Raw genomic sequence first — 12,918 nt, forward strand, 5'->3', positions numbered from 1 at the left:
AAAAGAAATTGCGTCACAAGTGGCATCAGAGGCATCAGAGGAAACTATTGTTAGAAAAATGGTTAAGAAATGTACTGAAAGAATTTAAACGGAAAAAAACCGAATCATCTGCCACTTGTGAGGCAAATTTCTTTTTGTAAAATTTTCTTTCACAAATTTGTTGAGTCAATTTTTTGTTGATACAACTTTTGCTTACGACGAACAATGCGTCACCCTCAGCGATATCAGTTATTTTGTAAGTAAGATAAAAAGGACTTGCGTCACATTTACCCTTTAAGGGTTTTTTGACTGATTTTATTATTACATCAACGGCTAAAAAATCTAACTGATGATATTGCATATTATAAGGAACAAGCATTAAAAGCAAATCGATTCCACCCACCCCCTATCGATTCCACTCCAATCTGAGCTTGTAACTTAATCTGCAATTTTGCCACAATTTTATGTGTTTTCGCTCAGTAAAAAAAAATACGCGCCGAGTCTTGCCGGGTTTTACTAAGTAAATGTCGGGTCGGGTTGGACTCAGGCCTTAAATATTAAACTGGGCTGGGCTGGGAGTTGCGGGAAATGGTATTTTTCAAACAGAATTTAAGTATTTTATGTCGACATTGATTTATTGTAACTAATTTACAGTCACATTTACAAATCATACACCAATTGCGAGTCGTTAAGTTTTTTGATATATTCCTTGATATAGCCCTTGAATTCAGCATATGCGATGTCGGTGCCGTCGTCCCGCTTAAGGCCTCCCTTCGACCACGAATCGATGGCTGTCTAGACTTTTATCGGTAGACTTACCTTTATCATCGACTCTGGGCACATATCTACTCTTTGCCTGACCTTTTCTAAGGATTCCTGGATGCACAAAACCTTAGGATGATGAGTAGTGATCACTTCATACTCAAGCTGCTTTTTGAACAAATCTTCCATGTTGAACATTGTCTTCGGCCAAGAATACTTGACGAACGCAAACATTCCATCATCGCTCAGCTCAACTCGAACATTTTTCACTCCACCGGGCATTAACACAGCCAAGACCACTTTTTCGAATTGATTATCAGGGTCCTTAAATACGTTGCACAGAACCGGATAATTGAAATGCACGTTCGTAACGCAACCGAAAGACGATGGAACTGTAGACGGTACGCTTTCTTTGTCTGACGAGATATCAACTGCAGCGACGGAACCACCTTCTTCCGGGTCATCTTCCTCATTTTCGTCATCTGCTCCTTCATCCACTTTAACAAGAAAAAAGCGGATATACGGATACGTGCTGTACGAACTAATTGCTAGTGCGTACTTACAGAACAGTCCATTGCTCATTTTCAACACATTTAGATGATTTCGCATAACACTCGAAGAAAAATCTCCAAAAATGCTTGGAAAATTCAAACAACCATCCAATCGTCGCGAAAAACGGATTTTAGCGAGGCATGAGACACTCAATGGTCGTTTGAAAGAATTCAGTATTTTGAGTGTAAGATTCAGGAGCTCGTTGAAGAAGCACCCACTTGTGTTTCACGCGGTTGTAAACGTTGTTCAGGTTTCAATTATGAACGGAGAAAAATTATTCGACATGTAAATTACGATTAAATAATTTAAATATGAATATCGGCATGTCTTTGATTTTTTTTGCTAAAAAATGAACATTTCCCGCAACTCCCTGGGTCATGCTTTGAAAATAAGTCAGTTAGCACATCTCTACGTCCGATTTTGAAGTATGTTTCATATTAAAGAAAGGTAGAGCGCTATTGTTTTGATTCAATTGCTAGTCGATCTTGCAGGTAAAAAGAATTCTTGGTAAAATCTCTTAGAAATCGTCCAGCCTAATTTTATTTAGTTCGATTCGCACTTGAACACCTCGTTGAACACCAATATCGATGACAAATACAACGATACATCATAATTCAATTATTAATGAGCTGATCTAATTATTACGTGGTTGTCGGATTAGCTCAGAAAAAGACAAATTTTTAAATTATTTTGCCGATTCGTATCGAAAACATCATCAGGGCTGTAACAAAAATAATTCATTGTACCTATGTATTGTTACATTCAATCGAAAACGTAAACATTAGTCCACTTCAAAAAATTTTCACACATCATAAGTTATCAGTCAAGATTAACTAATTGACTTTGATAAGTCGTTTCAGCTGATGATCAACTCAATTATCGCATAAAATTATTGTCACGGTAACAGTAAGTATAAAAAATGAATTTCACTGAATTTTTGCTGACCATTCCCGTGCTCGTGAATCTGTACGCTGGAAAGTATAATGAAGATGACAAAACACAGACTATGCTTGAGTTAGCTGCTGAATTTAATGTCCCGCAAATAAAGGAGTACGACTTCATAATCGGCAAGTATTTCAAACTTACAAAGAAATGATATCGTCTCGGCGAGGTAGAACCCCCTTATGCATACAGCTGGGCTGCATGGGAGGGAATTCTTTCAAAAATACAAACAATCTGGATATATTCTCTCAATACAACCCAGCTGTTATTCGTATTCTACCTCGCAGAGTCGGTACGTGAACTACCGTTATTATTTCTCTACAGACTTCTTCTAATAAACTAATGCTCGTCTGGTTTTTATAGTTGGTGGTGGAACAGCAGGTTGCGTTTTAGCTAGACGCTTGTCAAAGGAATATGAACTCGGTAGGGTTCTTCTTTTAGAAGCCGGTGGATCACCTCCTCCGGCTGCGATAGTTCCTCATTTCGCGGAAGTGGTTGGTCTCGATCCAGACATTAACAATTTCTTCAACTCTGTTCCGATGACCAACGCTTCCTTAAAAAATGGTGGGGTGAGTTGATGTGCTGAAGGATTATTTTGAAAAACAACCAGTTGAAATCATGCGCATTTTACAGTGTACTTTTTTTTAACTCCGTACGAAGTACGAATTACTGGGGTTTTATAGGAACGCTAGGCCGTTTGTAATATGTGGAATTCGAAGCAGACGGTAAGGGCAAAACTTTTGACGGATGACGAATCCACAATAACCAATATGTCTGTCTCTCTATGTACACGATAACTTGAGTAAGACGTAACCGATTTTTTTTCCTAATAGGTAATGACAATCGCCCAAAACCACTTACAGTGGAGGTGTGACACAAATCCTTTTATTTACTTACAAAAGAACTGAGATCGGTAAGGTGACGCTTACAGCTTCGACTCGCAAAAAGAAAAGCAAAAATTTTATTCTAGGTAAAAAAAAGCAGATGGAGATGATTTGGCTTTTTTCCGTTTTTCCTTTGTTTCAGGACGTATTTTTCCCTCTTTTAACAATTTTCTTAGCAGTATTTTCCTCAACATCTGCCACTTGTGACACAAAATTTTCTTTAAAATTTTTGTATTCCTTTTTGCGAGTCGAAGCTGTAAGTGTCACCCCGACAGAAATCAATTCTTTTGTAAGTAAATAAAAGGAATTGCGTCAGACCTCCACTGTAAGTGGTTTTGGACGATATCAGTTCTTTTGTAAGATTTTTTTGAGAATTTGGTATAACGGAAAAAGGAATAGCTTGTACGACTAAAATCAAAAACTCTGTAACTTTGTCTTAGAATAGAACTTTCTATCTGCTGTATTTTCCGAGATATGGGTCAGATAGCTCACAATTAAAACGCTAATACCTCCCAAATGGGTGATTTTTGGGGAAAACCCAAAAAATACATGTCGACTAGAATGTGAAACTCTATAACTTTGTGTTTTGAACGAACTTTCTATCTGCCATATTTTCCGATATATGGCTGACATTGCACGCACTTAAAACGTTCTTCTTCTTCTTTTTCAGCCTGTTTCTATCCACTGCTGGATGTAGGCCTCTCCAACTTCTTTCCATTTCGTACGATCCATTGCCATTTGCTGCCAGTTTGTACTTGCAATATTCTTAATTCCGTTTTTCCATCTCTCTGGTGGTCTACCTGTAGCTCGTCTTTTATATGGATTGGATTGGATTGTATGGGAAGGGGGTTAGCCCAGCACCTAAGCCTCTAGTGGGCCTGTTGTGCTATTGCACAAGTCATTTGATCATATGAATTGTGAGTTTTTCATCATATCTCTCCCGACTCAGATAGTTCACAAATCGACCGTGTAAACGTCCCATACGTTGTGAATTCTCTAAGCCACGAGTGGTATGCTAAGACCGCAACCATCACTAATGACTCATACATTTTCCCAATGAGCGACTAGTCGCTCATAGATGGCGCTTATCCTACAGTATATTGTGAACTGATGTCATTGGCATTATGTCAATATGGCGTGATGGTTACAAAGAAATCGAATATTGGATTTCTCGAAATTTGCGACTTTGTTACGGTCCTACAGCCATTAGATAACTAATAGCGAGTGATTAATCAACAAGTGATTAGAATAAAACCAGACAACCATTGTTGCACCGGGAGTCGAACCCGGGACCTCTTGGGTATGAGTCCTATGCTCTACCGAATGAGATCGATTACATCATAACTGGCTGTAAGTCAACCGTTAAGAACGTTACGGTTCTAAACAGTTTTTCAACAGGTAGTGATCACCGAATGGTTCGTGCAAGAGTCACGTTAAATACCAGATTTCAAAGATCACAACTAGTTCAAAAAAGTGAAAGGATTGACGTACAACGGCTTTACACACAAAATGAAGAATTTGCTACGAAAATGACTGCCGAATTAGATACGTCAACAATCAATGTGAAACATTGGACGAATTGAATACAAAAATCGTCGATACAATAATGGGTTTCATGAAATCCAAATGCAAATCCGTCCAAGGGAAAGAATCAAAACTTAGCAGAGAAACATTAGACCTGATCGCAAGCAGAGCAGAGTTGGTAAAAAACGGAGGACGAGATTCGGTGGAATACCGGAACTTGTCTAAAAGTATCAACAAAGCAAGGAGATCAGATGAAAGAAAATATAATGTCCATTTGGCTCAAAACATAATTGAAGCTAGCTGCAATATGAAAGTCCTACGGAGAAAAATGACAAACGCCAAAAAAGAAATCTTTAAATTACGAGACAAACGGATCGAAATGCGATATTAAACATTGCAACAGAATTTTATGAGAATTTGGTTTCTTCAGCAAGACAGAGAATTGAATGAATAGTTTATTGAGCATTGCTATTTATAATACATTGTGTTACGTTACTTTACATTTGAATCGATCGTAAGTGTTTCTCGAGTTGCGTCTTACAACTTTCAAAATTTTTTCTTCTTTAATTTTCACAGGCAATTTGTTAAATTCATATAATCCCTTGTAGTACAGACAATTTTGGGATGATGACCGGGAGACCTTCGTCAGTCTGAAATCGTTGTTGTTCCGTAGATTGTAGCGTTGAGTCTCTCCAACGTATTGTATATTTCTTGACAGATATTTTGGCAACTTTCCGCATTTCATTTTGTGTATGTCATTGTAAGAAATTTAACACGCTGTTTCACACTCAGAAATGATAGAGCGCTTAACATATCACTTACGCTCGTCGTCAATGTACACCTCAATATAGTTCGCATCCGATCTCCGTGCTCTTATGAAGTTTTATACATGAAGTAGCATTTTTGTACACATATCGAATTGTGTTGGAGTACCTTGAGTCTAATGCGTTCAATATCGACCATGTTTCCGCTGAATCGAAAGCTTTTTCGAAGTCTATGAATAGCAAGACTATGTCGATGTTGTATTCACGACACTGTGACGGGATGGCTCAGTGGTTACGTACTAGCCTTCCACCAAAATGATCCGGGTTCGATTCCCGTGACAGACAAATTCCGCATGGAATTTTTCTAGCGATTATATCGCATTGGTAACGTCCTTAGTTCACTCAAGCTTCATAATTTGGGTAGTTGCGGTGTGTTTGGTGGCTGCAACGATGTACACACTGAATGAATCGTATGACGTAACCCAAATACGATGAATTTGTGTACATATGTCTAGCCTACATTAAGGCGAGATATCAATTTCGCACCTAACTTTCCTCAGAGAGTAATTACATACTTCGAGGCGTGGTTCGGAAGTCACGTAAAGCCGGTGGTCCAGACTGAACTTGTAATTGGCTGTAAAAGGCTGTTAGAACGGTCTCAAAACCAACCAACCAACAAATATGTCAAATATGACACATCTCAATAAGCGTTCTCATCACCTGCAAATGGTCGTTTGTGCTGAAACCAGATCTGAAAGCAGCTTGTTCAACAGGTTGGTAGAAGTCGAACTTGTTAGTGTTCCTCTTCGTAATGATTTTCATAAACAACTTGTAGAGTATTGACAATAGGCCTATGGGCCGGTAATTTTCCAGCTTTGTTTTGTACCGCATTTTCCCAGGCTTCTGGTACTTCTTCCAATTGGAGACATTGATTAAACAAAGCCGTGATTGCCTTTAATAAGGAGTCTCCACCCAGTTTAATGGCTTCCACTGGAACACCATCTTCTCCGGGAGACTTTTTGTTTTTCATCTCGGCTACTGCGGCCTTGACTTCATCAACAGTTATGTCGGGCATATCCTCCAATCCCACGTTTCTTATTATTGGTCTATATTCGGTTTCTTCCGTTGGACTCTGTCTTGCTGAAGAAAACAAATTCTCATAAAATTCTGTTGCAATATTTAATATCGCATTTCGATCCGTTTGGATCGTTCCTGTTTTGTCATTTTTCTCCGTAGGACTTTCATATTGCAGTTAGCTTCAATTATGTTTTGAGCCAATTGGACATTATATTTTCTTTCATCTGATCTCCTTGCTTTGTTGATACTTTTAGACAAGTTCCGGTATTCCACCGAATCTCGTCCTCCGTTTTTACCAACTCTGCTCTGCTTGCCATCAGGTCTAATGTTTCTCTGCTGAGTTTTGATTCTTTCCCTTGGACGGATTTGCATTTGGATTTCATGAAACCCATTATTGTATCGACGATTTTGGTATTCAATTCGTCCAATGTTTCACATTGATTGTTGATATTATCTAATTCAGCAGTCATTTTCGTAGCAAATTCTTCATTTTGTGTGTAAAGCCGTTGAACGTCAATCCTTTCGAGGGATTTTTTTGAAAGTGGACCAGGCTCCGTCGGAGCTATTTTTTTGCGACGGTTTGTTCATATGCCCAGATAGCCCTTGGTCCCAATAGTCCAAAACCGCACTCGTTTAATTTTCATGTTTGCGTCTTGGCTGGTGGTGAAGGTGCAAAAGTCGAAAAAGGGTGTTTTTTATACGTGATTTACTGCCTCGTTGGATAGGTACTGTCCATGAAACCCGGGGCAAAGACAGATATCAAATGTGTACTCAAGCACTATTCAAAAATAACAAAAAGTATGTATCAGTCAAAGGTCGGAAATTTTGATGAGGTGATATTTTGTACCTGGTGACTGTTGTTGTACAGATCAGTGGTTGCCCTGATAGAGGCTTAACCCAGCTCTACAATTATACCTCAATTGTCATAGATGTGAAAGGTTTCAGGATACTTTTTTTTGGGTATAAAGCAAATGTTTTCCTTCACTCGAAAGCAAAATATTGATTTTAGAAAAATACACGAATTATGCTGTTTTTGATGTCTGCATCCAATGATCTAACCATAAACATTCTCCAGGTGCGAGATATCACCTTTTGAAGTTCATCAAAATTTACGACCTTTGACTGACACAATATTTTTGTTATTTTCGAACAATGGCACAGAACATGTAAGATATCTATGCTTGCCCCGGTTCTACTGGACAGTACATACCCAACGAGCCGCCACACATGTGTGTCCATTGTCTGTAGCGGCAGTAAATCACGTATAAAAACACCCTTTTTCGACTTTTGCACCTTCACCACCAGCCAAGACGCAAATATGAAAATTAAACGACAGCGGTTTTGGAATATTGGGGCCAAGGGCTACTATGTGTAACATCCAAATATGGTCATGATCGTAGTTAATTTTTTTAACACAGATACCAAATGTCATGTGGAATGCGTGGAACGCGAGTGCTTGGAGAAACAGCGACTGCTACGCATTTGACATCTGATTGTTTTTTTGTTGATTTGTTGGTTTTGTCGAGTGCTTTTCAATTTTAACATTTTCTTTCGCTTTGGTGTAACAAGGACTGAAACAGCTTCTAGTTTTGTGTTAAAATTGTTTCAAAGTCTTCTAAATTTTATAGGTTTCAGATGTGTTCGTATATAATAAGCCCTAATTAGGCCGTTAAACCGTGAATTTTGCTTTGTGTTTGAGTGATTTGTTTCCGTACAAAACTCATTCTGTTCTTTTCTTTAAAAAAAAAAAATTTAATTAATTTGATAATACAGTAGGCAAAGTATCTAAATTGATAATTTTCCATTAATTCGTCACAACTTTTAATTCATAATTCAATCCTGAAAATTCGTCAATCTAAAAATACACTGCTCGTACGCATTCACATCCGCAATCAACAAACGTCAAACGGTTTTCATTGTCTCACTAGATTTTTTTTGTGAAAATGTTTTTTCAGGATTGAATTATGAATTAAAAGTTGTGACGAATTAATGGAAAATTATCAATTTAGATACTTTGCCTACTGTATTATCAAATTAATTAAATTTTTCTTTTAAAAAAGAAAAGAACAGAATGAGTTTTGTACGGAAACAAATCACTCAAACACAAAGCAAAATTCACGATTTAACGGCCTAATTAGGGCTTATTATATACGAACACATCTGAAACCTATAAAATTTAGAAGACTTTGAAACAATTTTAACACAAAACTAGAAGCTGTTTCAGTCCTTGTTACACCAAAGCGAAAGAAAATGTTAAAATTGAAAAGCACTCGACAAAACCAACAAATCAACAAAAAAACAATCAGATGTTAATTGCGTAGCAGTCGCTGTTTCTCCAAGCACTCGCGTTCCCGCATTCCACTTGACATTTGGTATCTGTGTTAAATAAATTGACTACGATCATGACCATATTTGGATGTTACACATAGTATCTGGGAATATGAACAAACCGCCAAAATAGCTCCGACGGAGCCTGGTCCACTTTCAAAAAATTCCTCTTCACTTTTTTGAACTAGTTGTGATCTTTGAAATCTGGTATTTAACGTGACTCTTACACGAACCATTCGGTGATCACTACCTGTTGAAAAATTGTTTAAGACCGTAACGTTCTTAACGGTTGACTTACAGCCAGTTATGATGTAATCGATCTCATTTTTCGTTACACCATCTGCACTAGCCCAAGTCCATTTCCGTTGAGGCTTTCCTGCAAAAAATGAATTCATTGCGCACGGTGCGGTTGAATTGGACTTAATTGAAAGTGAGATGTAACCCCAATTTTTAGCCCCGTACGAAGTACTGGGGGCCTATAAGATTAATATATTAATATATATTAATATATTAATATAAGATATAAGGCTGTATGTAAAATACTCGTGCTAATACATGCGCAAGCGCTCGTATACGTTCACGTCTCTTATATACAGCCTTATAGCAGTAATGTACTAATATCTAACGATAGATTAACGGCACAAGCTTTCATTGTAAAAAAAAACTAGGCATCAGAACAGTCGGAGCATTTGCTGCGACTGAGCCCCGTACTACCCGTAAGCCTATTTAGACCGAATCCATTATACGTCCGTAGTCCTAATAGGCCCGTAACCCTTATTGCGTACTTGACATTATTGCAAATTTACTGATGGTGTTCATCTTTAAAATTGCGCTTAGCGGAATTACAAACGCTCGTACGAAGTACTTCTCAAGTAAAACAAAAGTTTATAATGTAATTTTAGTAATCCGAATTTACAATTTTTTTTACCAACTTTCTTTCGGTATGGAATTATCTGTCAAACGAAACAAAAAATAGCAAGATCGGATGAGATTTACTCGATTTATGAGCAAAAAACAATTAGGGCCGAGTAGCTTATGGCCTAGTAACTGCCTTTGAGCCCTCTCAACAAGACCACGATGCATCCTACCCAAAACCAATGTTCAGCAACTTTGCTCTACTCGGCAATAGCTTTCATTTGATATATCACAAGCAGCTATTCCGTGCTATTCTGCAGTTATAGGCGAAAGACTGAAAAACACCTTTTGTCCATATCAATCGAAAAAAAAAAGAATTTTCAAAAAAGGTTGTGATTTACTCAAGCTAGAGGGGTCACGGACGGACATTTTTTAGACCCGTACGAAGTACTGCGGTCTTATAGGTTTACGCATACGTTTGTAACACGTCGAATTGGACTCCCTGAGTAAGGGGAAACCTATTGTGGTTGTCTAGAGATGCCAAATCAGTGAAAAAAAAAATGTTCGTCTGTCCGTCTGTCTGCACGATAACTTGAGTAAAACGCATCCGATTTTGAAAATTCTTTTTTTTTCGTTTAGTAATGTCAAAAGACAGGCTAAGTTCGAAGATGAGTGATTTTGGATCGACCCCTCCCGAGCTGTTGCCCAATAAGTGCTTTACGGTTTTTCGAAGATATCTCCGGACATTTAAACGTTACACTTGTAAGTGATACGTCAAAAAAAAGGTATTCACCGTACCGATCGACAAAAAAAACGTTTATGGAAATCGGATGACCGACTCGTGAGTTAGACCCCTTGGTGTGAAACAGGCACAGGGCGGCAAGCAGTTTTTGCTTGTAGGTCGGCCACATTTGAACATATTTCGTCTGTTTTAGCTTTATTAGATAGGTATTGACCGTACCAATCAGGGAAAAAAAGTTTTTGAAATTATGTTCTCCTGAGCGTGAGCTAGGTCTCTTGGAGTGAGGTACTCGGCCGTACAGTGAACGTGGAGTATTTTGTCAATATCTCGAGTAAATTTTGACCGAATTTCATGATTTTTTTTTTGTTTGAAAGGTATCAACGAATGTAAAGCGTCGGTAAAATTTCCGGTCTCCTAACAAAATGGCTGCCGGTGGCCATATTGGATTTTAATAAAAGTGATATATCTTGGGAAAAATGGTACTTTTAGAGAGTTTCTGTTAACATGGAAATAATTTGTTATGTGTGTGGTGTTTCAGGCATTCCATATATGGACATCTTTTTATATCTATATTCACCTATATTGAGCTATATACAGGCATATAGAGCTATATAATAGCATATTCTTCTGTGAAATGTTTATTTATTGTGAAATTTAGGTAAATATAGCGGTATATAGCTGTTTAAATAGGAATTAATGAAAGTTGACTTCGTACGGGGCTGTCTATATTGCCTCCGGCAATTTATTTGTATATGATAACAAGGCAAAGAAAGATAATGCAAGTGATTTTAAAGGGCGAATAGCTTTTCAGTAGAGAATGAAGTAAAAGAAATGAAGAGTTTCACAGTAAAGGCTTTTGATACGAATAGGTGTTTCTTACGGGTCGGCGTTAGCTATGTTTTTTATTGCGGATTCGTCATCTATGAACATAACTAAGGGGCCGTTCATAAATTACGTAATGCAAAAATTGACATTTTCAAGACCCCCTACCCCCCTCCTGTAGCGCTAGTGTAACGCAAGGGCATAATTGAATGCCGAAAATAACGTGGCGAAAAAAGTTTCAAATTTGGGCCCTAGGACTAAGGCCGCTACTCGGCCCTAAGTGTTTTTTGCACATAAGTCGAGTAAATCTCATTCGATTTTGCTAGTTTTTGTTTCATTTGAGAGATAATTGAATGCCGAATAGAATGATGGCAAAAACAGTTTCAAATTTGGGCCCTTGGACTAAGTCTGCTACTCTAACCCTAAGTGTTTGTTGCACATAAATCGAGTAAATCTCATCCGATTTTGCTAGTTTTTGTCTCGTTTGAGAGATAATTGAATGCCGAATAGAATGATGGCAAAAAAGTTTCAAATTTGGGCCCTTAGACTAAGGCCGCTACTCGGGCCGAAGTGTTTTTTGCACATAAATCGAGTAAATCTCATCCGATTTTGCTAGTTTTTGTTTCATTTGAGAGGTAATTGAATACCCAACGGAAAGTTGCCAAAAAATTTTGGGTTTCTAAAATAATGTCGTAAATTGTTGGTTTTATTTGAGAGGTACTTCGTACGGGCTTTCGTAATTGCGCTATGCGCAATTTTAAAAATGAACAATTTCAGTAAATTTGACCATGCCCAACTTGACTTGCATTTTGGTAACGGACGCATTATAGGGTTGTAGACGTATTAGGGTTCCGGGCGTATTACGGCTACGGACGTATTATGGTTACGGATGAAATAGGATTACGGGTCGTACGGGGCTAAGTCGCAGCAAACGCTCCGACTGTTCTGATGCCTTGTTTTTTTACAATTTAGACAGACATGTCCATGATAAGCTTCGGGCGTCACCTACTGAAAAATAATGTTGCAATGTGCAAGTTTTTAAGCACATTTTAATTTATTTTAAATGGAAATGTTTTAATTTGATTTTTTTATGTTACAAACCATATATTTGAAACTCGATTCGCTGCCCCTGTAACGCTGTGTAACGCTAGACTGATACCCCTCCCCCCTCTTTTGCGATACGTAATTTATGAACGACCCCTAAATGCTTTACCCTCACTGTCTGCTTCCATCGTTTCCATTTACAATTCTTGTCTTTAACTATATGATCACACTGATTTCCAGATTGCAATAAATCACACCGGCAAAATGCTAGGTGGCTCTGGATCCCATAACGAAATGGTTCACAGCCGAGGCAGTCCAAAAGATTTTGATAATTGGGCTGAGATCACTGGGGACGAGAGCTGGACCTATGCAAATGTTCTTCAGTATTTTAAAAAGTCGGAAACTTTTGTTGCCGAACAGTATGGAAATGAAAACTTAGAAGGTAACTACACCAGACAACAGCGTTGTTTTCTCAAGTTTACGTAGAAACTGTGGAGAAGTCTCGTTTTAAATATTTTTTAAAGATGTTTCGGACTGTGTGAGACTGACAGAGTAGTCTCATTTGTGCTTTTCGAGACGGCGTGAGACTGACAGAGTAGTTTGATTTGTGCTTTTCGAGACGGTGTGAGACTGAACGAGTGGT

General features: G+C 38.1%; 1 protein-coding gene across 2 annotated transcripts in view; it reads left to right on the forward strand.

The window, feature by feature from the left end:
• The first annotated feature begins 2,184 nt into the window (after positions 1-2,184).
• LOC119079745 (pyridoxine 4-oxidase-like) overlaps positions 2,185-12,918 on the forward strand; it is a 48,693-nt gene continuing 37,959 nt past the window's right edge. For both annotated transcript variants that reach the window (XM_037187815.1, XM_037187814.1), the window contains exons 1-3: positions 2,185-2,360; positions 2,599-2,804; positions 12,516-12,717. In XM_037187815.1, coding sequence (XP_037043710.1) covers positions 2,213-2,360; positions 2,599-2,804; positions 12,516-12,717 — 556 coding nt within the window. In that variant the 5' untranslated portion in view covers positions 2,185-2,212. The remainder of the gene's footprint in view (positions 2,361-2,598; positions 2,805-12,515; positions 12,718-12,918) is intronic.

Source organism: Bradysia coprophila, unplaced genomic scaffold (assembly GCF_014529535.1).
Source record: "Bradysia coprophila strain Holo2 unplaced genomic scaffold, BU_Bcop_v1 contig_333, whole genome shotgun sequence".
Classification (NCBI taxonomy): domain Eukaryota; kingdom Metazoa; phylum Arthropoda; class Insecta; order Diptera; family Sciaridae; genus Bradysia; species Bradysia coprophila.